The 26,599-nt window shown below is 38.3% G+C and overlaps 1 protein-coding gene across 4 annotated transcripts in view; it reads left to right on the top strand.

The window, feature by feature from the left end:
* PLCG2 (phospholipase C gamma 2) overlaps positions 1-26,599 on the top strand; it is a 55,572-nt gene that overhangs the window by 3,914 nt on the left and 25,059 nt on the right. For 2 of the 4 annotated variants that reach the window (XM_021541225.3, XM_085589877.1), the window contains exons 3-14: positions 12,246-12,386; positions 14,927-15,020; positions 16,126-16,173; positions 18,570-18,654; positions 19,413-19,496; positions 20,845-20,888; positions 21,968-22,040; positions 22,920-23,021; positions 23,175-23,293; positions 24,181-24,266; positions 25,154-25,274; positions 26,196-26,364. In XM_021541225.3, coding sequence (XP_021396900.3) covers positions 12,246-12,386; positions 14,927-15,020; positions 16,126-16,173; positions 18,570-18,654; positions 19,413-19,496; positions 20,845-20,888; positions 21,968-22,040; positions 22,920-23,021; positions 23,175-23,293; positions 24,181-24,266; positions 25,154-25,274; positions 26,196-26,364 — 1,166 coding nt within the window. The other 2 variants (XM_085589879.1, XM_085589878.1) reach the window with 2 other exon arrangements.

Consider the following 26,599-nt stretch of genomic DNA (forward strand, 5'->3'; position numbering starts at 1 on the left):
GTATTTGCAATGTGCACCTGAACTTGGAGTTACTAATAAATTAATGTACTTGTCAAATATTAATTTAACACATCTTTTGTTAATATTATGAAGATTTTGGCTGACAGAGTTTCTTTATGCTGAGAATATTTTGAATTGTTGTAATGTAGACAAAGAATCTCCTGCAGCTCATTATTTAGGTATTTAACACTACTTAAATATGATTAATATGCTTTTATCCTTAGCTTTGTTCTTGAAGCTTTCATCTTTGAATATGATGGTGTTCGTGTTCTCTGAATTGACAGATTGTTTTCCATCATTGTGTCATATAAATTCAAGTGAGTAATTAAAAAAAAAAAAGAACAAACCAACCAAACACCTTCAAATACAAGGAAACTGAATTCACATTTTGGTATTCTTGGGCAATTTGCTGTCTCAAGATGGAAGTCATTATTTAGAACCATTATTGGAAAGTACCAATGGCTTAGGAGGATGAAGCTGTGAGATATGAGGTGGTTTCAATGCCCTGAGTTGGTATTGTCTCTTTAGTTGATATTGGAATTGACTAAACCCATTATTTCTAACAAGGTCAGGAAAGAGAAGGGGTGTATAAAGCTAGATAGGGCTGCAAAAACTAGAATAGAAGAAGAAAGTGAGACTAATCCTCAGTTTTTATGAACATAACTGATACCAAAAAAGCTCAGCTTGGGCTTTCTGTGATTTGTGCAGATCAGCGTGGTGTAATGTAATTATAGTGCTTGCATAGGACTGTATGGTAACTTTTTAAAATTATTGTGAGCATGATTTTACTCTACAGCTGCTAAGTAGAGTTTGTTCTCAGTAAAGGAACAGAATAGTTTGTCTGAAATACCAGAATCATTTATTGGTCTGTTGATGTGTGGATTTTTAGGAGGTTTTGATCTTTTTTGGTAAATACACTGTAATTTTTAAGTTACGGTCTGTAAGACCTTACAGACTTTGAGACTTTGATCTGTAAGGTGGCAAAGACAGGCACTGAGAATTTGCATGATTTTGGGTTTGTGTGAGCAGTTTCTTTTCATGCTCCTGACTTACAAGTATTAAATCTCTGCTTCTGTTTCCATTGATTCCTGTCTCATTCCTTGTGGAGACTGGAACTGCAAATTGAAATGTGATATAGTGGAAATAAAAGACTGGTTGTCTGGGAGGATGTTTTTATCATTGGTGGTGAAAATATTGTCATATTCAGTATTCTGGGGTAAAGCAAATAGGTCTGGACAGCCAATTAACAGGTACTCTGGATTATAATCTTTTATTGCCCCAGTTTCTTACTTGACAAATGAGGGTAATTATCCTTTCCTGTAATGATGTGTGTGAATGCAAGTACAAGTGTATTGCTGGTACTGTGCCAAAAAAGAAGTCCTTGGAGGGCATGTAGAATTCAGTTATGAGAGCACTGCTTGAATATTGTTTAGCAAATAAAGCCTGGGGTTTACACACAGAGCAATAACATTAAAACATAGCAGAAAATGACCACACAGTGAGGGAAGGAGACCTCAGAGTCCTCTGGCCAAACCAATCTCTGACCGTGTGTAAGTCTTGCCATAGCCATTTGCACAGAGGGGACAAATTTAAAGCTGAACAGGCTGTGCATTCCAGATGTTGGGGTCAACTTTTTCAGTCTTGTCTTGTAATCACCTTTTATCAAAGCTTTCTGTGGCTGGTATGTGTTTGTGGTAATAAATTAACTAGTTTGCTCCGTGCATGGATTTTAATGCTTTTAAAAGAAGGTGAATATTGTAATTTGACGCTTAAACCTGGGTGATCCAGCAGGGTAACGACTTTCTTCCAGACCCACAGGCTATAACAGGGAATATAGCTCCAGACCTGTGACTTACCCAAAAGCCATCTGCCTCTCCACAAAAATTGTAGCACTGTAGCAGTTTTTGAAATTGAGCAACACTTCAGTGACACATATAACGCTGGGAGCTTTAGGTCTGAAAATATGTCCTAGTCTAAAGCATAGATATGCAAAATACTGTTTTATTGGCTTAAAAAGCAATGAATCTGCCCCAACAAGGTGTATTTTATAGGTATTGTTCCAGAACATGATGTGAACAGTTGTTCTGAGTCACCATGAACTGTATCTGGTCTACTAGAAATGAAAGTCACTGCAGTTTTAGCTTGCTGACAGTGTTTTTGCTGAAGAGGAAGGAAGTATTTTATTTAGTTAGTTATTTGTATGTTGCTGTTGCTTCTTTTGGCTGAGACTCAGGCTCTCTTTTTGCTTGAAAAGTGGAAAAATGCTGTATTTGAAGCTTTGCTATTTGAGAATTGAACGGAGTAACCTCTTGAATATAGATGTATGTATGAATGTACCCAAAAATATGCTGGTGGATTGTGTTGACTTTGTGACAAATAAAACCCACAGTTTTGTTTCTTGATTTTTTAAAAATGGTTGAGGGCAGAGAATTATAATCTCAGGTATTATAATATATTAATACACTTATGTTGTACAAAATCTAATATTCATGACGTGTTCTTAATGGTTGCTGTTTGCGTGTGTGTCAGTCCAAAAACAATTAATATTCAGTACAAGTGGGAAAGTTAAGATGGTTTCCTGTTCCGTGTGTGCTATTTTAACTCAAGTTTGGCAACTGCTCTTTACAGAAGGCAGAAAACTCAATGTTTGCATCTGCTATGGGTTTGTGTTTCTAAATCAGATAGTGAGGAGAGTTCTTTAACTTTGGGACACAAAATTAGGCTGCCAATAGATAGCAAAGATGAAGTACAGCTTTTATACTTTATTTTAATACTCTTCCTTTGGAGATCAAGAAAAAATGTTTTGTCTTTTTTTCTCTCCCCTTAACTGCCCTCTGTAGTGTTGGGAGTTTTGGATGTCATAGTGCTGATTTTCTTGCTGATGGACTGTAAATGTTTGAAGAACACTCAATTCCTTTAAGCCAGAGTTGATTGTAATTATTACAATGACCTTTTTCAAGTTTAGTTAATATTATTTTGGAAATGATTTAAGTAAAGCCTCACAATAACAAAAAGGCAGCTACTCTTTTTCTGGAATAAATTGACTGTAACAGGGGAGAGATATAGGATTAGCTATACTTACATAAATATTTACACAACCCCATGGGCCCAAAAGTGGCACTACTGTGTATTTTAAATTGCATTGCTCATAAAAGACCCCTTTTGTTGAAAACCTGCCAGCATATCTGTTTAGAATAGAGTGAAAGAGTTGCTAAAATTAAGGCTATTTCCTGCTCGGTGCAGATATGTTTTTCTGGATGAGAAACTTCAGAAAGCTCTTCTTAGATCCAGGTCTTTGGTGTGGTAAGAAGTGAGGATTTACAAAGGCTAGGAATCTGGTTTAAACAAGCCTTGTCTTCATTGTGTGGTTCAGATCACAGTGTCCAAGTACCGGAGATTTTACACTGAACTTCTGAGAGACTTTTACCATGTACAAAAGGAATTTCTAACATAAAGGGACTGGGGAGAAACCTCTGCATTTGCCCCTAAATGAAAGAGCACAGGTTGGTTGTGTCCTTTAGAGAAGGATATACTATTTCAGCAGTAGATCTAGAGGCACTGTATTTCTGACTGTGCACAACATAAATTTGAGGCGATGTTTTCACAGCCCAATATTGAACAGTTAAATTCCAAGTTAAGCTCCATCACCTGTCTACCCAGATAGGCATTTGAGGTAATGAACTTATTTTTGCTTGAGAGAAGGCAAGTTTGGTTTTCTTGTACAGAGGGATTTGATTTGCTTGTTTAATTTGTCATGGACCCTTTTCCTGCAGAAACAAATCCCTGCATTCTGGGTGGGTAACAGTGAGGCTGCCAGCGTGTTCTGTTGCAGTGTTGCCTCCTTATGATTCTGCTGTGTATTTTTATTGTTTAACCTTTCTGCTGTGTATTTTTATTGTGTGTTTAACCTTTACAACTCTGTGTGGGTCTGGAGGGGTGCCCTGGGTCACACAAACCCGAGGCAGGTTCTGCCCACCTCAGACTGTCCCAGGGGGTGTTGTGACCCTGGGACACCAGTGACAGGCAGAGGGGAAGGGAGAGGGGGCCAAGGGAGGACAGGATTTGCCAGGACTCTGCTGAGACACACAGCTGTGTGTGGCTGACACCTGGGGTTTGCTACCTCAGAGGACAATCCAGAGCTCCCAAATAAGGCCTCCCAAATTGTGGTACAGCATTTATATGCGCATGAATAAATTAAGCCCCGAAGTTAGGATATTTAAGCTTGTAGAGCAAGCAGGTGGCCAAGGTGTAAATCTCCAGGAAGCTGATCAGTTATGGGCATTCCATTCTTTTTCAGATGCAAAGTGCTTTCAGGACTATTATTAAGGGAAAGTTCATGGTGACTAGAGTTGGATTAGTCACTGGAAAATGTGTTTCTGCATATTCTTCCAAGAATCCCTTGAGTGAAGGGATGATTCACAGTGAGGAGAATTTATACTCTCAGCAATCTGTGGTGCCATCCTTGAATGTGGAAGTGTGTGGTTCTCTGTAATTCAAGCATGCTCATTTCAAGGAAGATTCTATTTGAGGCCAGAGGATGATTTCTCTGTTTTTCAATATCTAGGATTTTTTAAAATGTGGTGACCTGCTTTTGTAAAATTATATAAACCATATTTTAATAGCTTATTTTTTTTTTAAAGAAAGATCACCTTTTCATGTTTTTTTTAATGTTCATTATTTATGACTCCATAATAAAAATATCTAGTAACAATTTAGTTTTGCAAACTCATTACAAGAAATATATTTAAAGCATTAGAGGGCCACATTTAGAAAAAGTTATGTAATATATCAGCTGTGAAACTGCTCTTCTGTATGCAGAGTGAGAGGTCTGGGTGTAGATAAGGTAGGAAGGGAAATGTTAGTATTAATTTATTCTGAAAACTTTCTCAGAGGATGAAGTACCTGGATTGAGGAATGGCAGAGATGCAAACATCATATCAATATTATTGCAGAATTATGAATAAAAGCTATACTTAAATAGAAGCTTTTGATGCTCGTGACACACCACTGTACAACAATAGCAGCCATTTCTATTTTCTGCAGCCCAGACCTTTATTAATGCAATAGGACTATCTTGTATCTTTTTTCCATTTATAACAGGCACCTGTGTTTGACAATGCATAACATGTTATTTTAGAATTAATGTGAACTGCTCATTTTGCATTGTCTCACTGCTCTAGTTTAATGGGTAATATTTTCCCAGAGTTTGTAGGAAAAACATGACCACTTTTAAATAAATGTGGCATCCCAAAGTCATTTAGCATTGCTGATTATTCATTTAAACTACTGGAAAGAGTTATCAAGTGTTAAGTTCACTTAAGACTTTCTTCCCTGCTGAAAAGGGGAGATTTTATAGAATCTGTCCTCTAGAACATGATTTAAAAACCCAGACATAAAACAAAGTTGAATAGTAATGTTTCACAGGTAAAGGGTGTGTGAAAACTAAAATCAGACTTAGTAAATTCATGTTAGAAGTTGAATTAGAACCTGTGGGAGCTGCTCTGCTTTTTCTCAGTCTGTAAGATTGTCCTGTGCTTTCAGACTTTTTACACTGCCAAGCAGGAATCACTAGTTTCTGCCAAATGTTGCACCTGGATATTTAATGATCAAAGCTCATTACAGGAGCCATGCATCTGTAGTAGAGTCATGTAGATACCAGGTCAGGCCACATTCAGCTGACAGGGTGAGGGGAAAAGCAGGGATCTGGAGTTTAATTTAATGGCAACCTTCTGTGTGTTGCCACAGGCAGTGCTGTTCTACCTAACAAGGGTTAGGGTTTTCTATATTTGTTTTATTTTGTGAATTTTATCCAGCAGCATCTTTGCCTTGAAATTAAATTTTGATAATGTTGCTTTAAAAATCTTTGCTAAAATGACTGCCAAATAGAGCAAATTTTTGTGCTGTGCATCCTTTTGGCTGTCAGATCCATTGGGGAGCTTCAAAAGCTAACACCTAAGAGTGTGTTCATGCATGTGGCTCATATTCTTAAGCACTGAGTCTTTTTCTATGTGCTAAACAGGTGAGTCATTTATATAGTAGAATTGTTAATATCATTATAAATTTGTTCTGTGGTGGAAAACTTTTTTTTTTTCCCATTGGAGAAGATGGTATAAACATTTACAGATTTCTACCTCTCTGGGAGAAGTGATGAACATCTATATATTATGGTGAGGAGTGTGAAATGATGCTTAATTTGGCTTGAATACTGGACTTGATCTTGCTAACTTCTAGTAGGGACCTTTGTTTTCCTTATTGCTAGCAGAATTTTTATCTGAAATTTCAGAAAAAGTAATAAATAAACTGTTTCAGACTTAAAGTAATAAATAAACTTAACGCAGATTGAAAACCCTGAGTCTCTATTTTGTCATTCGATTTCTGTTAAAGAACAATATGTCATTACAAAGTGAATCCACTTCTTGCTGTTTATGGAGTAGCTTCACAGAGGAACACTAAAATTCACCTTTTTTGGTGTGTTTTGAAATGGGTGTATTTCAGTTGTTAGCCAGGGGATCTTTGTGTAAGTCTTCAGCTGAGTACATGAAGCTTGGTTTCTGTGGTCAAATGAAAAAATGAACATGTGTAGCCTCTAGCTCCTTTCAAATAATGTCTTCCCTTTAGCAGCTCAGTTCTGCAATGTCTGATGCTAACTTACAACGACCAGACTTCCTGTCATGGCCAGCCAGCAAAACGGGGATGGAATGAACTGCACAGACCTCAGCATCCCTAAACTGGTTGATCAAAGTGAGTGTGAGATGTAGGTACTCCATCCTTTTCCCAAAGTCAGGTTTATATGCCAACATTTTTGTTTTGTATTGTTTCATGGAGCAGAGTGTAAACTTTTATGAGAACATAAGTAAATTTTACCCTATTTTTTTGCCATTTTGTGGAGGTGCCCTTTAATTTTTAATATGAAAGCAGTAGCCAGGTGTACAGCCCCTGAATTCAGAGCTCAAACTGAGAAGCACTGTAACATGGTGCTGTACTGAGCAATCCAGTGAGGAGTTATTGATTTAGTAGTAATTTGTTGTTACTGTATATGCCAGCTCTGTGTGACCTGATTATGTAAAGCCCTGTGGGTTTAAAAGGTGCACTTCTCTAAACCTTATGTCAATCACTCAGCTAAACCCCAGAGGACCCCTTGGAAAGGTACTCACGGGTGCTTTCTCAAGGTGCACCACACTGTCTCTCGGGTTTCATCCTTGTAACTGTGTTTTCACAAGTTTTGTGGCTTATCTGTAATGACTTCCTTGTGCCTCTGAATGTCTCAGTAGACATCTCTGTTTATATGGGCTGAATTACTTTCCCTGCCACATCTGGACTGCCATGCTGCAGGACATTTCTGCTTTCTTGTGACTTTGTCCTCCAAGAGAAGCCTCACCTTGTTCCCTCTAGAGTCACATACGATTTGTTTCATTGCTACTCTGAAAAAAAGAAGCAGTTAAAACACACCTTGGGTAGTTAATATTTAATTCTGCAGAAGTGAGAGCAGAAGCATTGTCCTCTCTAACCACCATGAAGTACATTTGCAAAAGGATACTAAAGGCTTTCTTCATTCACTGGGCACTCATTTGCACACAGCCTCTGTTGCAGTTGGCAGTTTCTGCCTTTCTAAAATGGAATCTACTTTGGAATATTTTGTGATGGAAATATTTGGGAAAAAATATCTGGTTCTGAGTGCGGAATGTTGCTAAACATATATACACATGAAAATGCAATTTTGTTCATAGAGAGAATGGCTAACCCATGTCTTGGTGCACACAGCTTGGGTGATCAGAGTCCATCATCTTCTTCAAAACATTGCCAGTAGTTTCCCTTAAGCCTTCTTGAGACTTCCTGAAATAATGCTCACAGCATGATTTCTGACTGTAAGCCTCCTCTGAAACTCTCTGTAGGCTTTTCCTTTTCCTTCATTAAGTACATGACTGAGTTTTGAGCTGAGCACCATTTGTGGCCACAGACGCTGAAAGATTCTGGGGACTCTGTGTTTTGAATCAGGAGTGTTACCTTACAGAACTCTAGTCCATAAGGGCAGACTCAGGTAAACTTTTACACTGTTAATGTAGACTTTTCTATCAAGGGTACCTCGTGGTTGGGTTGACAGCCTCTAAGGTTTTTTGACCCATGCATTTAAATGCAATGAGCCTGATGCTGCAGCCTAACATGACCTGACTTGACCAAAGGTGTTCTTGCAAACTCGCCTTCCTCCAGTGAACTTAGATGGGCACTTCAGCTCACAGAAGGTGCTCTGCTGGTGGCACTGGCTGGTTTTCAGCAGGGTCTGCTCCCTTACCCACCTGTGTGTTCAGGTGCTGGATTGTTGTGTTCCCACCCAGAGGTGGGAGATAGAGGCAGAACTTCTCTCTTCAAATATCAGTGCAGCCCAGTATTGTGTATAACAATGTAGTGCTTTTTTCAGAGTTCTCTTGACATAGTTTTCTACCTTTGGTTATCTTGTATCATATCTTCCCTTCAGCTTGCACAGCACCTGCTGTAGTGAAATGCAGGTTCTGTTTTACCATCTACCTCCAAGTGTGGCTGAAGGAAATGTAACAGGAATTTGTACCTGCAAGTGTGTGACTGAACATGATCGCTGCTGCTGGGTTATTTAAATGGAGATCAGTGGAGGTGTTGAGGATCAAAAGTTTATTGTTAAGTTCATGGCAGTAAAGAGCTCTGTCAGGTGCCCTGGAAGGCACTGACAATTAATCTGTGCAGTATTAGGAAAGTATCTATGTAATAGTGTGAGGATCCATTGAATTCACTGATTTGCCAAACAACACAGCAGCAGGAGCTGAAGTTCGGCAGCTTCAGACTCTGAACTGCCTCGAACGCATATCCAGATCAGAGCCTGGGACAGCGTGGTAATTGAAGGTGCCTTGGAGTCTGGTCTTAAAGAACCACTTGAGGGAGTTGTCAGAATCAATCCGTGACTGATGAGGCTGCTAAGGAGATCCTTTCAACCTGGGGAAATAGTCACATAAAGGAATAGATGAACTGTAAACTAATTTTGGGTTTTAGAGTGGCACTAGACTTTTATAAACTGTTTGGCTGGGGACTGGCTGTGCTGGGGGAGTGCTCTCCTTGTCTTGCTGGATGTGAGTCAATTACAGGGCATACTTTGATTCACGTTTCCTTAGGAAATGTTTTAATCTTTCTTCACCTTTCTTGTGGAAATTGAACCTGCAAGTGTATTGGATTTGATTTGACATGGCAAGGTGCATCTGTCCAGGTCTGTGCTTTTTTTGCATGTATCAGATCCCAGGAATATGTCTGTGAAGCCAGGGCAGGATATGGCTCTGCAATTTGCATGTTGGATTGAGAAGGAGGAAAGCTCCAGTACTTCAGGGCAGTGCAAAGATAGTGTGTCTGAAGTGCTGTGCCTGCAGTTCTGGTATAGGTATGAAATTCCATTTTAATTGTTCAGTGACAGATTGTGCTGGTAAAAATGTTCACAGTAACTGCGTAACAGCTACGTTGGTACAGTTGATTTACTAATCTGAGTCTGAAACATGTTGCAGCTTTCCTGGCCTGCTCCTTTCTCAGTATAGTTGGAATCAGCCATTTGGAGTTACTGGGCATCACGTGGAGGGTGCCAGGCGACTCCAGACTATCTGTGGAGAATGCAGGGTTTAGTGCAAGACCAGAATTAATGCTTGGTGTTCATATTTCTCTTTTCTTCCTTTGATTCTCTACATTGGCTTTTCTTTCAATAGTGTAGACTAACACATCCTAAGCAAAACTATGAAATGTCATTAAAATACATACAGGTAGTTTCTGTTCGTTTTCTGCAACTATAATGTGTATTACATCTTTATTTCTGTAAAAATTTAAAGAATGTTTAATAAGACTTGTGTTTTGTACCTGTTTAATTTATTTTATAAGGAAACATAATGATATCTTGCCCAAATTCTGTAGGATATGCAGAATATGTTCCCTGAAAATAATAGAGATGTTAAATTTTGAATTTAAGTTTTTTAATATAAATATTTCTTTCTCGTTTCTTTCACCCAATTTTGTTCTCTTGCTGAACCATTCCTCTATTTACTGAATGTTTAGCAATCAGGCTATAGTGAAGCCCTTTCTGAAAAACCAGTTGGAGGAGCAACAATATGTCTGTGCATACAAAAATCCTTGTGCCAGTATGTACATACACATAGGTTTGTGCAGGAGAAGGGGATGCTGGGGGTTGAAAGGCTGTAGTGCAAGGAGAAGGACTGTAGTGAGTGTGTGTAACTGAGGGGAGACATTGGGTAAGTTTGTGTGTTTATTTCAAGGTCAGCGTGTGAGGTAAGAGCCCCTGGAAATGACAACAGCAATGCAGCTTGTGAAATCTCTTTTATCACTGTTTCTAGTTTGTACTTTTAGAGGGCCTTTTGTTGTGTTGTTCATGTGTGTGGATTTAAAGGAGTCTGAGAAGAAAGGTATGATTCACTTTGAAGTTAAAACAGTGTTTTTCAGCAGGGATTTGTTGGGTGAAGGGAAAGCAGATGAGGTGACTGGGGTTGCACTTGCCAGTGACTGGAATGAGGCAGCATGGTGTGCAGTCCCATGCCATTTACTGCAGCCATGCAACCTCCTCCCCTCTCCATCTGGGTACTTTCTATCTCTGCATTCTGATTCTTCTCTGTCAATATTAATGTAAATTTGTGGCACAAGATCAACTTTTTTAGATGGTGACATTTAGGATGGTAATTTGGATACATCTTTAGGGATCCAAGTGAGACTTTGAATGGTAAGAGTATCAGAGTCATCATTAGGAGCTTTTGGTTCTTTTTAATTTATAGGCACAATGTGAATTTATTTTTGAAACATCCAAATTTAGGAGTCTTCACCAATCAGATATGCAGATCTTAGGAGATGTTTTCGTAGTTTGAGAGGGACGCTGAGACATTAAAACTTCTACCTTGAGAATAATGATGCTTGGAAAAATGCATTTAAGAAAGATGCTTGTATCCTATGATTAGTTTGGGTTAACCTTTGAGGTCTCATTTTCACAGTGTAAGTTGTTTAATGACTGTGAGAAAGGAGTGTCTAGTAGAAATTTGACCTGGGATACTTGGCAGAGAATAAGAAGTTCCTCCATGATCAGGATTTTGCTGATGAACGTCCTTGCTTGTCTGTCCATGCTGGCATCATAGAAATGCAGCATTACACAGGTGGAAGCTTTGCTCAGCTCACCCATGTCTGGCAGCAGAGCTGCTGTTTCATTATGTTGTTAAAGGTCTTCTGTTATTGATGAGGTGCTCATTTAAAAGAAGGGGTTTATATTGTGGCATTCTTAAATGCATGGGCAGAAACTCTCAGCTGTTTTCCTTGGATCTTGCTAGGTCTGATAAACACATTTCAAAAGCAGCCATGAAATTTTTTTCTTCACTCTTTGTCATATAGCTCGTAAGTCAAGACTGTCCAGAAGTGGGAAGAGCTGTTTATTTCTCTGGTCAACAGGCAGAGCAAAACCACTTCCTCAATTTTCTAATAAGTATCTTATCTTGAGAACACACATATTTCTATTTCAGTGCTGTCTCCCTCCTGTTCTGCAGGCCTTGTAGCCTGGGTTTGAAAAAAGGGAGAGTGTGTGCTTGTGCAGGGTTCCCATTCTGCTGTGCTCCAGTGCATACCTGTGTTCTCTGGAGAGCTGCAAGGTCAAATGATACAACTATGAGGCTATGTTAAATAACACACATCTCTCTGGAGCTGGCCATCACAAAACTCACCAACATTTTAATTATTAAGCTTGATTTTCTGTTTATATTCCTGCTTCAGATATTTTTTTGAAAGTACCAGTGACTGTACTAGCTGACAAGGTTAGATGGCTATGTAAGATATATGTGGATGGCTTAGGTGGATAAACTAGAATTGTATCTTTTGTTTTTTGTTTCTGAACAGTTGTCATGGCAATTGGAAAATTACTTGATTAGAGTTAATGCCATTACTTGATTAGAGTTAATGACATTTGTGAAAGGGCCATGTGTATGCACCTTGTCCATGGAAAATCAGTGATAATGAAATAATAAAAATATGACAGATTATTTTTCTTCTTCTACTTTTCTACTATTGTCTGTCACTATTTATTTGTGGATTTATGGATTGAAAGCTGGCACAATTTGCATTTCTTTTCCAATACAGATCTGCATATATATATATATATATATGTAGCTATTTCATATGTGTGTGCATACTTTGAGTTATCCAACTTACCATTTCAGTCTCTCCAGCTGTACTGACTGAATGTTGTTTCCTTTCAGTGGATCTGATGGAAATAAAAGAAATTCGCCCAGGAAAGAATTCAAAGGACTTTGAACGTTGCAAAGCAAGGCACAGAGAAGAACACTGCTTTACTGTTTTTTATGGTACCCAGTTTGTCCTCAACACCTTAAGTTTAGCAGGTACTTTTATCTTCTTTCTTTCTTCTTTAAGGTTACTGATTGAACAAGTCAAACACATTGATGGAACAGGAATGCACAGAATACTATGGTTTTAACTTCTGCAGTTTAGAAGTGCACCAGATGCTTAAAATCTGGAGCCAGACCTTTTACTCAACCCTTCTTGACTGTGACCTGCTGCATTTAGAATGTTTCACTTTCAAGTGGTGTGTTGTGCAAGTATCATTTCTGATTTTTCTAGCACGATAGACTTTTGCTGGTTAAATAACTCCAGTAAGGTTTTCAGCACTGAAGGCAGAGATAACATTGCCTCTTTAAAGACAGCTACTCAGTGTATCCAGAATATTGTCCTAACACTTCTAGTCTGGCCAAAGTGAATTTGGATGTAATAGCCATAAAAAGTTGCACTGCAGCTGTATCACAGAAATTTTCCTGTTGACTATAAGCAATTGCAGACTAATTTTGAAAAATGAAGTTTTAGTTTGGGTTATTTGTGTGCATGTCATCTGATAATACTAAACCTCTTCTAAATAAGTACTAGGGGACCATAAATAAAATTGGAAAGTGATTAATTTAAAAAGAAGAGATCTATGTGAAACAAAGGGAATTTGTACCTATAGAAAGGGTCGGAACAATTTTTATTACAGGCAAGATTATCTAGGGTCACAAACCCAAAGATTTTGAAATTAAAAGAGATATAAGTTTTTACAGTATAGGCTGAATACAATTTTTAACTGGTGGAATTTACAAAGTTTGTAATGGGTTGTTGGTTTAGAACCATACAGACAATTTATTTGGAGTAGTAGTTTTCTCTGTCCTGAGCAGGAACATGCTTACCCATTTAAATCTTTAACTTAATCTTAACGTGGGAAAAGGGGAATGCTTTGTAAGTGTTTAAATACTGACAACTTTTACTTTTTATTATTTATGGGATGAATTTCTTATAGATTGCAGTATTAGAATACAAGTTTTTTGCAATCATATGCTTTTGAAATGAAAGACTAATCCTTTCTTAGAGGTTTTTAAATAAGTTTTACCATTGTTGACTGAAGTCTGTGAAAATTTTGAGTAAATGGCTGTGCTTACGTGCCACTGTGCCAGGGACTTCATCTTGATTTCCTCTGACAGCCCCTCCAGTCCCTCCCCCATGGCAGTTCTCAAAACAGGCCACTGCCAATACTTTGAAAACACTTGGTACCATGAGCTGTTGCTGTAATGCTGAACTGCAGAACAACATGATATAACTTTCAGTTAAGGGGAAATCCTTTTCCTTGTGGAAGGGATTTGTAATGGTTTCTTAAAACAATATAAAAGAATTGTTCCTTGTAGGGAATGGTAGCTACCATTAGGGGTGGAATTGTCTTGGGAGAAGTGATTTGGCAGTGGTAGTGGGTGTTCTGTCTGAAATGGTAACTAACTGAAAAACATTTCAATGGGGAGCTGAGGCTGAGCTCCAGCTTCATCCTTGGGAGATAAAGTATTGTTTCAAAGTATGTTTAAATAAAATGTAATCTTCACCTTTTTAGAAACTTGTTTGCTTTGAAGGCTGATAAAAGATTTCAGCTCCTGAGTGAAAATAATTTTTCGGAGCTGGTTTAATTGAAGAATGCCTTCATGCCATTTCAGAGCCAGCCTGCTAAATCAAATGGACTTTGCCCAGCTGAGGGCTGTAAAGATCACATCTCATGCAAGGTTATTGCAGTTTAGCTGGTATTTCCTAGGGAAAGCTGAGCTGCCCAGCAAGCAGTTCCTCATCTTGCTTCTGTTTGGTTGAAGAATTACTAAATATAATAATGATAAGTGATGAAGACTCTTCTGGTTTGGGAAATGGAAAGGCAAACTAAATTTTAAACAAAACAAAGCAGCGATATACTAATTTAAATAGCAGGGAGGAAGATGTACCTGGCTTCTAGCTAGGCCACATAAAGAATTTGATACCTTTTTTTGACTTGTATTAAAATGTTTTGTATATGCTACACCATTTTTGTACATGGCTCCCTGACTGTTTATCTTGCAGAAATTTAGTCTGGAACAATCTGTGTTGAGAGGCATAGTTAAGATAAAATAGTAGGTGATTATGTCAAAAGCCAGTATATTACAATTTTATTGTAGGTTGCTGGGAATATAATGAACCAGCTTTATGCTATAGCAGTACTGAGTTCTTTTTCCCTGTGTCCTTCAAGTTGCTCTGATCTGGGTCCTGGGCTTTTGCTGCTTTGGAGACAGAAGATAAGAAAATTGATTTTGATTGTGCTACCAAAGGAGCTCAGCAGTAGTTTTATAGTGCTTTTGCTGAAATACTGAAACTCTCCTACTCTGATAAAAGTCTTCTAGAAGCAGGTATTTTTTGTCAGAGCTTACCTACCCCCAAATTTATGCTGTTTTTATTAGCTTTATTAGTAGCAACATGAAGCTATGCAATAAGATTTATCAAAGACGGTTAGTCAGCAGCTTTGTGTACTAGGTTTTATCTAGACAAGCTATGTCTTGGTTTTGTGTTGATTTTGTTTTGTTATTTACCATAGCATATTATTTTTTTTCAGCTGACTCTAAAGATGATACTGATAAATGGTTGTGTGGCTTAAATATCTTGTATCAAGAGGTCATGAGTGCTCCCACACCTGCAATTACAGAGAGGTATGTGGACATATTTTCACTTTGTGAGAATGGGAATTGAAAGAGGAAAATCTGAATGAAATTTTTAAGGTGGTTCTAAACAAGAACACTTTTCTGTTAGTGTATGACACTGAAACGTCTTATGGAAATTCTCAATGTCTATTTTGCTACGTAGGTGCTCTGGAGTCACACTCTGCTTCATACACTAATGTGAACTTGCAATTCACCTTGTTCTCTGCACCCAAAACAAAGTCTCTACATGAGGTCACAAGAGCAGCAGGTGTTTGTGTGTTGGCTTCTTGGGAAATTCAAAAGTCAGTCATAGGAAGGTGAAACTGCACCTCTGTCCTTTAGAGGATATTGTGTGTGAAACTACCCAGGCTCAGATTGCCAGTTCTGTGGCCAAGGTTTCAGTAATGTCTCCATACCCCATTGCTTTCCATCACTGCTGGCATTTTTGTTTGTGACCACTGCTGTTAGTGAAGATACTCTGCTCTCTGACCAAGTTGTTGACACTGGTGTTGTCAAGCAAGAATAATTCCTGTTGAGGCTCAAGATCAGCTTAGCAGTGCATTCATCTTTTAGATCAAAACTGAATGTATTTATTTACTATTGTGCAACTAAAAGTATTTTACTGTGCATCTAATGCTGACATGCACTGTAATGAGATTTTTTTTTTTTAAATTCTCGAAACCCCTCTCCCTTCCCTCTAGGTTTTAATTTTTAAGCATCTGACAGATATTTGAGCCAACAGCTCGAAGATAAATCTGGCAGAAATCATTGACTTTATGGAGTTAATCCAGTTTAGATGAGCTGAAGTTTTGGCTCTTTTATCCTCTTACTTTTTTACAGCTTCTGGTTACTCATTCTTTTCTGTCCTGCCCACCCTTCCCCTTCCTGTGTTGTTTACGTGACTTTAAAATGTAGCAAAGTACGTATTTACAAATGTGGTTTAAAAAAATTGGCTGGATCCTTGAATGCTGCACTGGTAATGTTTTTGCTTTGCTAAAAGAGATTAATCATAAGACCTTTAAGTATTTCTATTGAGTTTTGTCTATAGATTTTGAAATTTCATTGGCTGTATATTCTTTATAATTCTTAGATTTTTTTCTTCCTCTTTTACAAGCTGGCTGAGAAAGCAGATCTATTCTGTTGAACAAACTAGAAAAAATAGGTAAGAAGCTATGTCCTTTTTCAGATGTTTTTAGTGATTTCTTGCTGCAGATTCTAACATGGAATGAAAAGAAATAAATAATTCATTGTACAAAATGTGGAGTATGAGATCCCTGAAAATGGCATTTGCTCTTGCTTTAGCATCTTGAGTTTTGCCTTTTGCTAAATACCATGTGTTCATAGCATTCCCTCAGGTTTATGTACATGGTATAACAAGAAAACAAATGATGACAGCTAAGCATTTTAAATTTTAGCCCAGAATTTCTTTTCCAGAATGAGCAAGGTGTTATTGTAGAGACTGAGCTCGGCTGGCAACTGCCTGGCCATGGGCTTGTCTCTGCCTTGTATTTGAGCAGATCAAAGCCAAAGAATCACCTCTGACCTGGTGCTTCACGTTTGAAAGAGGTCCCAGGGGTTCTAGCTCCCAGTCTGATGTGTGGCTTCATGTGTTTGGGTTTCAGTAGTTTCTTTCAGGTCCATGTGTGATATGGCTTTGTAGCTCTTACACACAAAGGAGACTTTTAAAAAAAAATTAATTCAGCTGCACACCTCTCCTTAGAGTTGCCAGAAATCATGTGACACTGAGAAGAATGCTAACTTTTCCTCTCTTCAGTGTTATAATTTCACCATGATTTCTTCTCTTTGTGTGGAACATGCATTTTATTCTAAAGTACAAATCAGTGTAGAAAAGCTCATGCTTTTCCTCTTGTGTACACCTTTTCCCAAAAGCAAACTGCAGTGAGGTGTTTGTGTGGCTGAGGCCGTAGTATTGCAGGAAATCACACCTTTGTGCAGACAACCTGTGGCACCGTGCAGGGTGAGCTGAGACCCCATTTCAGAGCTGTGTTTCCTCAACTGGCCACAGTCCCATTGTACTGGATATTGACTTGTACCCCCTGATGCATTTTCAGAACTAACCCAGCAATGGGGGTGTAACAAAGCAAAAGCAAATGTTAAGATGGAGCAGCTGTGGCTGACAGTAGGGGTCTGCTGAGGAGGTTTCATGTGTTGCTTTAGGATTCTTTTATTGCTACAAGGCAGCTTGGTTGGGACCAAGGAGACTTGCACTGTGGAGAGGGCAGTTTTTCCTTCTCTTCCTAGATTATTCATGCTTTTAGAAAAATTTAGGAAAGGAATTTGGACTGAGGTCTGTTTTGTTCAGAGCTGTGGTTTTTAGAGAGGTTAATTGTAAAGGTTAGGCTACCAGGCAAGTCCTGTTCCACAGGTTGAATTTTTTTCCAGTGGTAATGAAGTCCTAGCTCTTTGTTTTGTCTTGCCCTTGTCTGGCCAGAGGAAATTGCTTGTGCTTGGTGCTTAATGTACAAATGGAGTTCTCCTTCTTACTTCTAATAGTGTTTTTTTCCAGAGGTCTGGTGACGAGGTGGAAAGCCAGGAATTTCCTGAGTTCTAATCTGGCTTCGGCATGGATTTTGGCTTAGGTCCTTCTTGCTTTGCCTCTTTCCCTCTTGCACAATGGAGATGAGAATATCTCACGGGGTAGCTGCTTGCATGGACAATGTACAATGGAAGTGTTACTTTGATCTGTGTGCGAATTGCTTTTGCTGCTTCCAAGCAGTGCTGTTCTGACCCTGTGTTTGCAGAGGTTTAATGGCTTCTGAATTGTCCTGTAGGCTAAGGCAGAGTCCCTCAGTCTTTTTTTCTTGGGAGCTTGTTGGTATTGCTTTAATATTTTGTGGGCTTCAGCAATAGAACCCACAGGTCTTGTACCTGTGCTCCCTTGACTTGCTGCCTTGCTGTTATCTAGAAAACTTTGGTTTTTGAAGTGTTGCTGGGATGTCACTGGGCATTCTGAAACTCTGTGAAAAGAATCAGCAGGTCTGTGTAAATGGAACTGGAAGGGAAGACTTGGCTGGGAGAGGAGAATGAGATCATGTTCAGGTCTTGCAGAAGGGAAGAGTCTTGCTGCTGCAAATCATCATTGCCAGACTGAATAACATCTGGAGAAAAAGGTTAAAAGGTTAAAATGGGCCTTTTTATTTTCTCTTTATGCTCATGTGTTCAGTACAGCCTTTGCATGATGTTTTCTATGTCTGTAATCCAGTTTCAGTGGAACAAAGGCTGCAGTTCATCTGACATGTATAACCACCTACATTTGAGCTACATCTAGATCTGCTTAATTGCTGAGAGAGAAGTATATATCTATAGAGCATGGTTCTTTTAATTCTAAATTAATTGAAATGCCTGTTTCTCCATGTCTTCTTGCTTCCATGTAGGTGTTAAATTTATGTAAGTTTACAGGGATGTGAGATGAGCCCTATGCAAAATGTTTCAATAGTCTCATTTTTGTGTTGGTAGAAAATATATGAGTAGCTGACTAGGCACAACACAACTGTGGTGATTCTGCTATCTTTTATTTTCCTCTTTTTTTTCTCCCAGTATCAGTCTTAGAGAGCTGAAAACTGTCCTTCCCCAAGTAAACTTCAAAGTGAGCAGCATGAAGTACTTGAAGGATAAATTTGCGGTAATTACCTGATTACTTTAATGTCTTTGGTACTATCTGATAAGTGTTGATGTTTCTTTTTAGGACGCTTCCTTTTTTTTTTTTTTAAATTTGTATCATGTATAGTTAAATAATTATACTGATTAATCTGTCATCTTGGAATTGCCTATATCTGAGGGTATAAGAAAATACAGACATAAATGTTCCTTCTTTTCATTGTGTGGGTGACTAAAGCCAACACTGGATTTTGAGCTCAAGTACTGAGCAAGTACATAGAAAAGTATTTTATCTTTCGTTTTCTTCTGTGTGGATTTCATCTTATTTTTTTTTCAATATGATCAAATAATAACCTCTTCTCTCCAACTAATGCCAATATTAATAATTTTGAAGGTCATTCCATTCCTACAGGAACCTTGAATATCCCCACCCTTTCCTGCTTTCCAACTCTCCACCCTTAAAGCAGACATTCTTGCTTCTGCTGGCCCAGCTAACAACAAATAAATGAGGCTCTACTTCTCTCTCATTGAAATGGAGTGAGGGTGCAAAATGCAAGGCCAAAGATGGGGGCTAGGAGCATTATGTCATAAATCAACATCTGTTTTCTTGTTTGTATTCTTAAAAACATTAATAAATTTAAGAATTCAAATGGTTAAAAAATAATAAAATTGGAGTAGAACAGAATGCATGAGAGAATGCCAACTGGAATAAGAGTAACTTGTTCACTGTGCAAGGGCAGTTTATGGAATTGTAAATTCACTGTGTGCTACTTTGTGTTGTAGGAAATAGGTGCACACAAGGAAGAGCTTACTTTTGAACAATTTCATTTGTTCTACAAGAAAATTATGTTTGAACAGCAGAAATTGGTAAGCTTTCCATAAATAGTATTCATACTGTTCAGCTTCTGCATCAGAGTAGTGAGAGCTGGTTATCTTTTAGTTTGTTAGTGATTTTCTTTTTTCCTCATTCTTGTACCAGAAAAAGAGTGAGTGCTGTAATCAATGTGTAGATAACAGATACTATCAGCAATTGGCCTAAGGAGATGAACAAGTCATTCATGTTTCTTCTTGTGTGTTGGTAGTAGAGACAGGCACAGACATTAGTGGGTTTTTTGGAGGAATTCTTTTTGTGAGTTTGTTCAGGATGCTAAATGTCTTTTCATTAGGTTTGGCTGGTATTTTTTACTGGTAGAAGCAATTTCATATTCCAGATTACCAGGAGCGAGTCCATTACAGAACATGCATGAGACAGTCCTTGGGAGGCATAAATGCAGTGGAATTACATTTTAGCTAATTTAAGTAGGCAACTGCCTGGCTACTGTTTCCTTGTATTTGCTGTACAGATTGATGAAGCTGCTGGAAACTGCATACTTTTAGTGACTCTGAAAGTTAGAACCCTTTAAAACTGTGTGAAGACACATAATTTGAAATTACTTGCATGAATGTCTTTCTTGACTATGTGCTTATTGTGGATTCAACTTTAATTTTGCAGATGCTAAAGTAGAAGCTTTGATAGTCAAAGTCAATGCTGATTTTCTGGCAATACAGCTTGTGCTGTTTAAAAGTGATGCTGAAATCATGGTGAAGTGATAAAAAACCTAGATTAACCGACAGGATTTTAGTTTTGGCTGTGAAAGTCCTGTTAATTAGCTTGAACAGAAAGCTGAAGAGTAAAACACACAGCAAGGAGCCTCTCTGACATCTTTAAGCTCCTGTTATTGCCCTGTGTGAATCCCTGCAAAGAAATGTCTCAATTTGCTTACAAGTGCTTTGGGTCACTTGATAAGTTTCCTGCAATCTCTAACGATGCTGTGCCAAGCTAAAAACAATTTAGGTTTTATATACACTTGAATAAATGTGATGGATGATACTTAATTCCGGTTTTGCTGGGATATCAAACAGTAAAAGCTCCCCAGAAATGTGACTGCTTGTATAAGGTGCTTTATCAAAGCAAGTATTTTGTCTGAGAATTGTGTTCACATTGAAAGACTGAAGTGCAGTTGATAGCCTTGGCAGTATGTTTTTTCTTATACATTTAATTAAAAGTGTGTCTTGCCAACTTGTGTGCAAGGTCTCTAGAGCAGACAGGCATTTATTTCCCATCCAAATCAATGGACATTATTAGATGGACTTAGATAGAAAATTGGATATTATTTTATTATTTATATTTTCCCCTTTTATATTTATTTTTCATTTGTTTTTTGCTTGTTTTAAGATTCTTGATGAATTCAAAAAGGATTCCTCTGTTTTCATTCTTGGGTGAGACTCTTCATTTGTATTATTTTTCTGCATTTTCATATGGTTGTAGTGTTGCAGGACTGTTTTTTAATTACCTCACTGTTTTTTAATTTTTTTTTTGTTCTAATGTTTTAGTAAGTGAAAAGAAATCATAAATATTTTTGCATTCAGAAAGGTGAACTTATATTGGAAGTAAATCCTGGTGATTGTCTTTTACTTTCTGAGTACAAAAATGGTATGGACTGAAGTTGCCTGTCCTCTGATTTTGTAAAGAGCTGAACAGAGCTATAGAAGGACAATTTGATGCAGAAAGTTTTGCTTCAGTCTGGAGCTCAGCCTAGAGCTGAGCTGAATGCTGATAGCAATGGTTCTGCATCTTCCACTTGATGGACTTGAAAGTTTAAGCAAGATGTGTACAGCATGAAAAAAGGTCCCAGGCATTGTTGATTGTGGATTAAACTGGTTTATCTTAGTTTTGAATAACACTAACAGATTAAGGAAGTAACTGTAAAAGTCTGCTCTCAGTATACTGAGTATTTCCTTTGCTCTGGGTTGTGTAATAATTTAACTGTGAGGCTGCTTAAAAGCACAGATTTCTTAGCACCTTCCTGGCACCAGATGCTGCTGTGTTTGTGACTTACAGAAAGTACATCACGGATATCACTTTTCCTCGGTGCAGCTGCACCTTGCCCCCTTTTTCAGAAGATTTTGGTCTATCACAGTAGTTCATCTAAATATTATAAAGAAGGAATTGTGAAGTGTGGCTCTGTGATAATTTAAAAGAAGCTTTTCCATGTGCCTCAACTAAACTTACCAAAACTCTGGTCAAGTTAATGCAGCTCATTTGCTACAAAACAATGACTGCGGGTTTGGTGCTTTTCCCAATGAATCCCTCTCAAAAGTACATCAGGAATCCAGGAGGCTCAAAATACAGTAATTGGATAATACAAGCCTACTCTTAAATCCCACTGAAATCTCTTGCTGGTGGCAGCACCTTTATACTGTAAATCCAAGATACAAGCCTGTGTCATCTTCTGCTGTAACATCTGATTAACCTCTCTTATTTCTTTAGCTTCACTTTCCATTTCTTTTTTTTAAAGAAATACTGACCGCCCAGATGCTTCAGCAGTTCACCTTCATGACTTCCAGAGATTCTTGCTACACGAGCAGCAGGTGGGAAGGTTACAGAAATACTGAACTCTTTTTCTTGGGGTTGTATCACAGAATTCTGTGCTCATTAAACAGAAATGTGAAGAGTCATGGAATATGATTGATGCCACTGTAATACTGGACCTTGGAAAGATTTCTCCTTGTTGCCATTAAAGTCCACAAGAACTATTATTTTTCATCTTTATAAAGCTTCTGAAGGTGCACCAGAGGACAAGAGGGAGGACAAAGTAAATAAGGTTTTAACAAGCCTTCACTTAGTCATGTAGATAGACAGGGTTAGAAGTAAATGCTGTGTGCAGTCAGAAATGAATGCCTGGCCTGGTCATTGCTGTCACCAGAGGGGCACTGGGGTAATGCCTTGGCCATAGCCCCATTTTTGCAACTCCCACATTGCTGCCTGCCTCCATCCCATTCAAAGGTAATTTCCTATTGAATGGAGCCTGTTGGATGTCCCAGATGTGCCAGCAAACAGATAAGGACGAGGGTAGGGACTGGAACTGTGCCTTCATGGATTTCTGTTATGTAGCACAGACTCCATGTGAAAAAATGGTGCAATATTTGCTAGGCACTGCTGAGTTCCAGGTTTGCAAATGTGATTGAAAAGTGAGACCTACACTTCCTGTGTAAGCTTGCTACTTTCTTTTTCTCCCAATTTCACTGTTTTCAAAGGATGTTTTCTAAGCCAGTGTTTTGTAAGGCACTTAGAAACGAGAGAGATTATAGTTGAGGCATGTCCAAGGAGGCCAACATTTTTCTCCCTGTCAATGCACATATGTACTTACATAGTGGGTCTCTGTAGATCTCTCTGTTCCTTGTTTGATTTTTGTACTCAATAACACAACGTCTAAAGTTTGTTTTCTACTGTACCGCAATTATCTGAAGGAATCTTGGGCACTGGATCTCAGTAAAGTCCGAGAACGAATGACAAAGTTCATTGACGACACTATGAGAGAAACTGCTGAACCTTTCCTCTTTGTTGATGAGGTGAGATAATGGTGCTTTGTAGTAATTGACATAGACTTCTTTCACAGAATTTTCACTGGGTGGCAGGATCTGTAGTCCTCTCTTGCTGTATTGCTGGTTTTCTTTTATTCTCATAGGGTAAAAATGTTTAAATTTAGTCTCTTTGTATTGTAGTTCCTCGCTTACCTATTTGCAAAAGAAAACAGTATTTGGGATGAGAAATATGATTCAATAGATGTACAGGATATGAATAACCCATTGTCCCACTACTGGATTTCCTCCTCTCATAACACGTAAGTTACCAAAAGTCCTGTTGTCTATCCCAGTTCAAACAAATGTGGGAATGTGAGAGAGACAGTAAATTATGCCAGAAATGTGCTGTGTGGATGTGTGAAACCTTCCTGCAGGTCTAAATGTGGCAAATGGAGTTTCTGTGACTGTTTTTTCCCCTTCTCATAAGGTTTTACAGGTTTTGAGATAGAACTTAGCTGCCAGAAAACCCAAGTCCTGGTAAAAAATATAATGTATTGAGTTGAAACGGTTCTGAAAGCCTCTCTGCTTTCAAAAATTTAAGTTACTGAAGGGACTTCCCTTTTTTTCCAAGCACCAACAGCCTCACTGAGCTCATCAGAATTCATTAATTGTGCAAAGTATGTGATGATGAGTTTGAACTGTCTTCAAATGAAGGGGATTTGCTCATCTGGCACTGTAGTGGAAAAAAAGGTGTAAAGAGAGGGAGGAGAAATGAACAAATAAAATAATGCAGGGAATGCAATTAAAGTGGATATGGATATAGCATACAGGTGTGTTTTGAAGTATAAGGTGTGATATTACACTAAATACCTCCCACATGCTCATGTATGAGCATGATGAGGTTTAGGTGGGTTTCAAATTTAATGATTTGCTCTCTAGAAGGATGTCAGGGTTGGTTGCTGTTTAGATTGAGCCTTTAACCTGCTATAATTTGATCGGTTCAAAAACCTGATACCATCAGGTTCAGCGAAGTCTGGTTCTTCCATCAGAATTAGAATAACTGAAACAAACCAACAACAAAATGACAACAAAAAAAAAAATCAACATACACTGTCCATAACAGGAGGCAAAATGTCATCCAGTGAGTGAGTGAGAACTGGTTGAAATTGACTGCCTGTGTTTTTTTAAAATTCCTTTTGCTCCTTAGATACCTGACAGGAGACCAGCTTCGCAGTGAATCCTCCCCAGAAGCTTACATCAGGTGCCTCAGGATGGGATGTCGATGTATTGAGTGTGAGTAAAGAGCTTGTGGAGTGGTTTGTAACATTTTGTCTGTGCAAGTAGTTTCCTCTCTTCACTAAGGAAGAAGAAAAGAACTGAAATCAAGAACTGTTTGCTTTCTGAATTTGAAGTTAGTCATATAAAAATTGCTGATTCCTAAATTGTTTTTCTTATGTCTCACCAATGCCTCATACACTTCCTCTGATTCTTGTTCCCAGGCTGTTTTAAGAGAGTGTTCCTAAATCTCCTCTCACTTTACACCAAAAATTCAATCCTGAATCTATATGAAAGCTTAGGATTTAAGCTGAAGAATTTTTACCTTTATTGTAATACAGACAAGCCTGAGGCAGAGATTTTTATGTTGTGCCTTTTGTCATCCTGTTTAACTTGCTTGTAAATCAGTTCATGTCTTTGTTCTCCAGCAATTGTGTATCTGTCTTCAGCTCTGTGCTTGTGTTCCTTATTGAGAATTTCCACTTCAATTTCATATTGTTTATTTGACTAATGCAAAATGTATCTCAAATTAGAGTTTCAGGGTTGAAATCAACAAAAGACAGAAGCTCTCAGCTTGTCACTTATTGGAGTGTATTTATCCATGGAAAATTACTGTAAACTAGTAGATTGACGCTATAGTTGCCTGAATCTCTTATTTACAGATTCCCACATAATAATGCTTTGGGAACATTTTGTAATGTGTTTTATTTGTCTTGCTCTTACTTAAGCAAACTCAGTTTCCTCTGTGAGAGAATAAATTCATCTGATAGAATGTTTTATTACAATATTAAGATCTATGAATCAATATACAGGACACTGAAATTTTAGATCTATTTATTCTTCTTACCAGAGTCATTTAAGGCTCTACCTTGTCTCTTCCTTTTTCCACTGCTTGTGTTTCCTAGTGGATTGCTGGGATGGTCCTGATGGGAAACCCATCATTTACCATGGATGGACACGGACAACAAAGATCAAATTTGATGACGTAGTGCAGGCAATCAAAGACCATGCCTTTGTTACATCTGAGTAAGCTTTATTTTCCTTCAGCTTGTTTTCATATGCTTAGACCTTTCTGAAATGAATTTCTCAGTAATCTAGAGCAAAAAGTAATCACAGAATAATGCATTCCAGTAGCCTTCATTATTGCTACATGTGGATCTTTAATAGATGCTGTTTTGAGGAACAGTCTCAGTGCATAACCATTTGTTGCTAAGGAAGATAGTGAGTACCCTAAAGTGGTTTCCAGCTCCTTCTTTGGGTCTACTTTTATTAAGTTGAAAGTGAAACTTCAAATGCTTAATAGTATGTCTTAAATCTTATAAAAAAATAACAAAAGGGTGCAATTGACAAATAATATGTCTGTCATGTGGTGTTTCTGTTGTAGGGACGGTCTTAGCTGAAAAGATAACAGAACTGGTAACATTGGCTTAGATCTGCATCTCTACCCTTCTTTAACTTGTGCTGAGATGTCCTTGACATGAAAAATATTGCCAAATAATTGGGGAAGAAATCAAGCTGTCAATCCTGTTTTTCCAGTATACATGAAGGAAAACAGACATGATTTTGAGGAGAGGAGAAACAAATTTCCACATAATGGTGCTTTAGCAATGAAACTGTGCCCAAAGAGCTTGGAGGGAACCTTTGGCCTTGCAGATATTCAAATCTTGGTTGGACAAAGTTCTGAACAACCTGATCTAACCTAGGAATTGGGCCTTCCCAAAGAAGGGGTTTGGATTAGATGGGCCTTCACAGGTCCCTTCTGCCCTTGGCAACTCTGTGATTGCACATCTGTTATTATTTGTTGTGTTTGTATCTTCCTTTGTCTTCCTTGTTTCTTCTAAATAATTTTCTCTCATCTGGGGGCTGAGGGAGGGTGTTGTCTTCTTTGCCTTGCCAGCTGTAGCAAAAAGAAATTATCTTCGTTCACCTTGGTTTTGTTCACCAAAGATACCCAGTCATTCTGTCAATTGAAGAGCACTGCAGTGTGGAGCAGCAGCGACACATGGCCAAAGTGTTCAAGGAGGTGTTTGGGGATCAGCTTTTGATGAAGCCTGTTGAAGCCAGTGCAGATCAGCTCCCATCACCAACCCAGCTGAAAGAAAAAATCATCATCAAGGTAGGCTTGGTTTGTGTTCTGGGAGATAAAATAGGAGAACAAGGGCAGGGCCCTGAAATACTGTTCCTGACTTCACAGATTAGTTTCAAGAAGCCCCTTGCTTGAAGTTTTTACTGGTTACATTTACCAGTAATGTACAGTGTCCTGTAAACCTCTGTATTAAAGTGCTTCCTCTTGGTTTCCTTTGCAGTGTTGGCAGTTAAAGTGCCAGATCAAACGTCAGCTCTTTTCTAGA

This window comes from Lonchura striata, chromosome 11 (genome assembly GCF_050655825.1).
Source record: "Lonchura striata isolate lonStrDom1 chromosome 11, ASM5065582v1, whole genome shotgun sequence".
Lineage (NCBI taxonomy): Eukaryota > Metazoa > Chordata > Aves > Passeriformes > Estrildidae > Lonchura > Lonchura striata.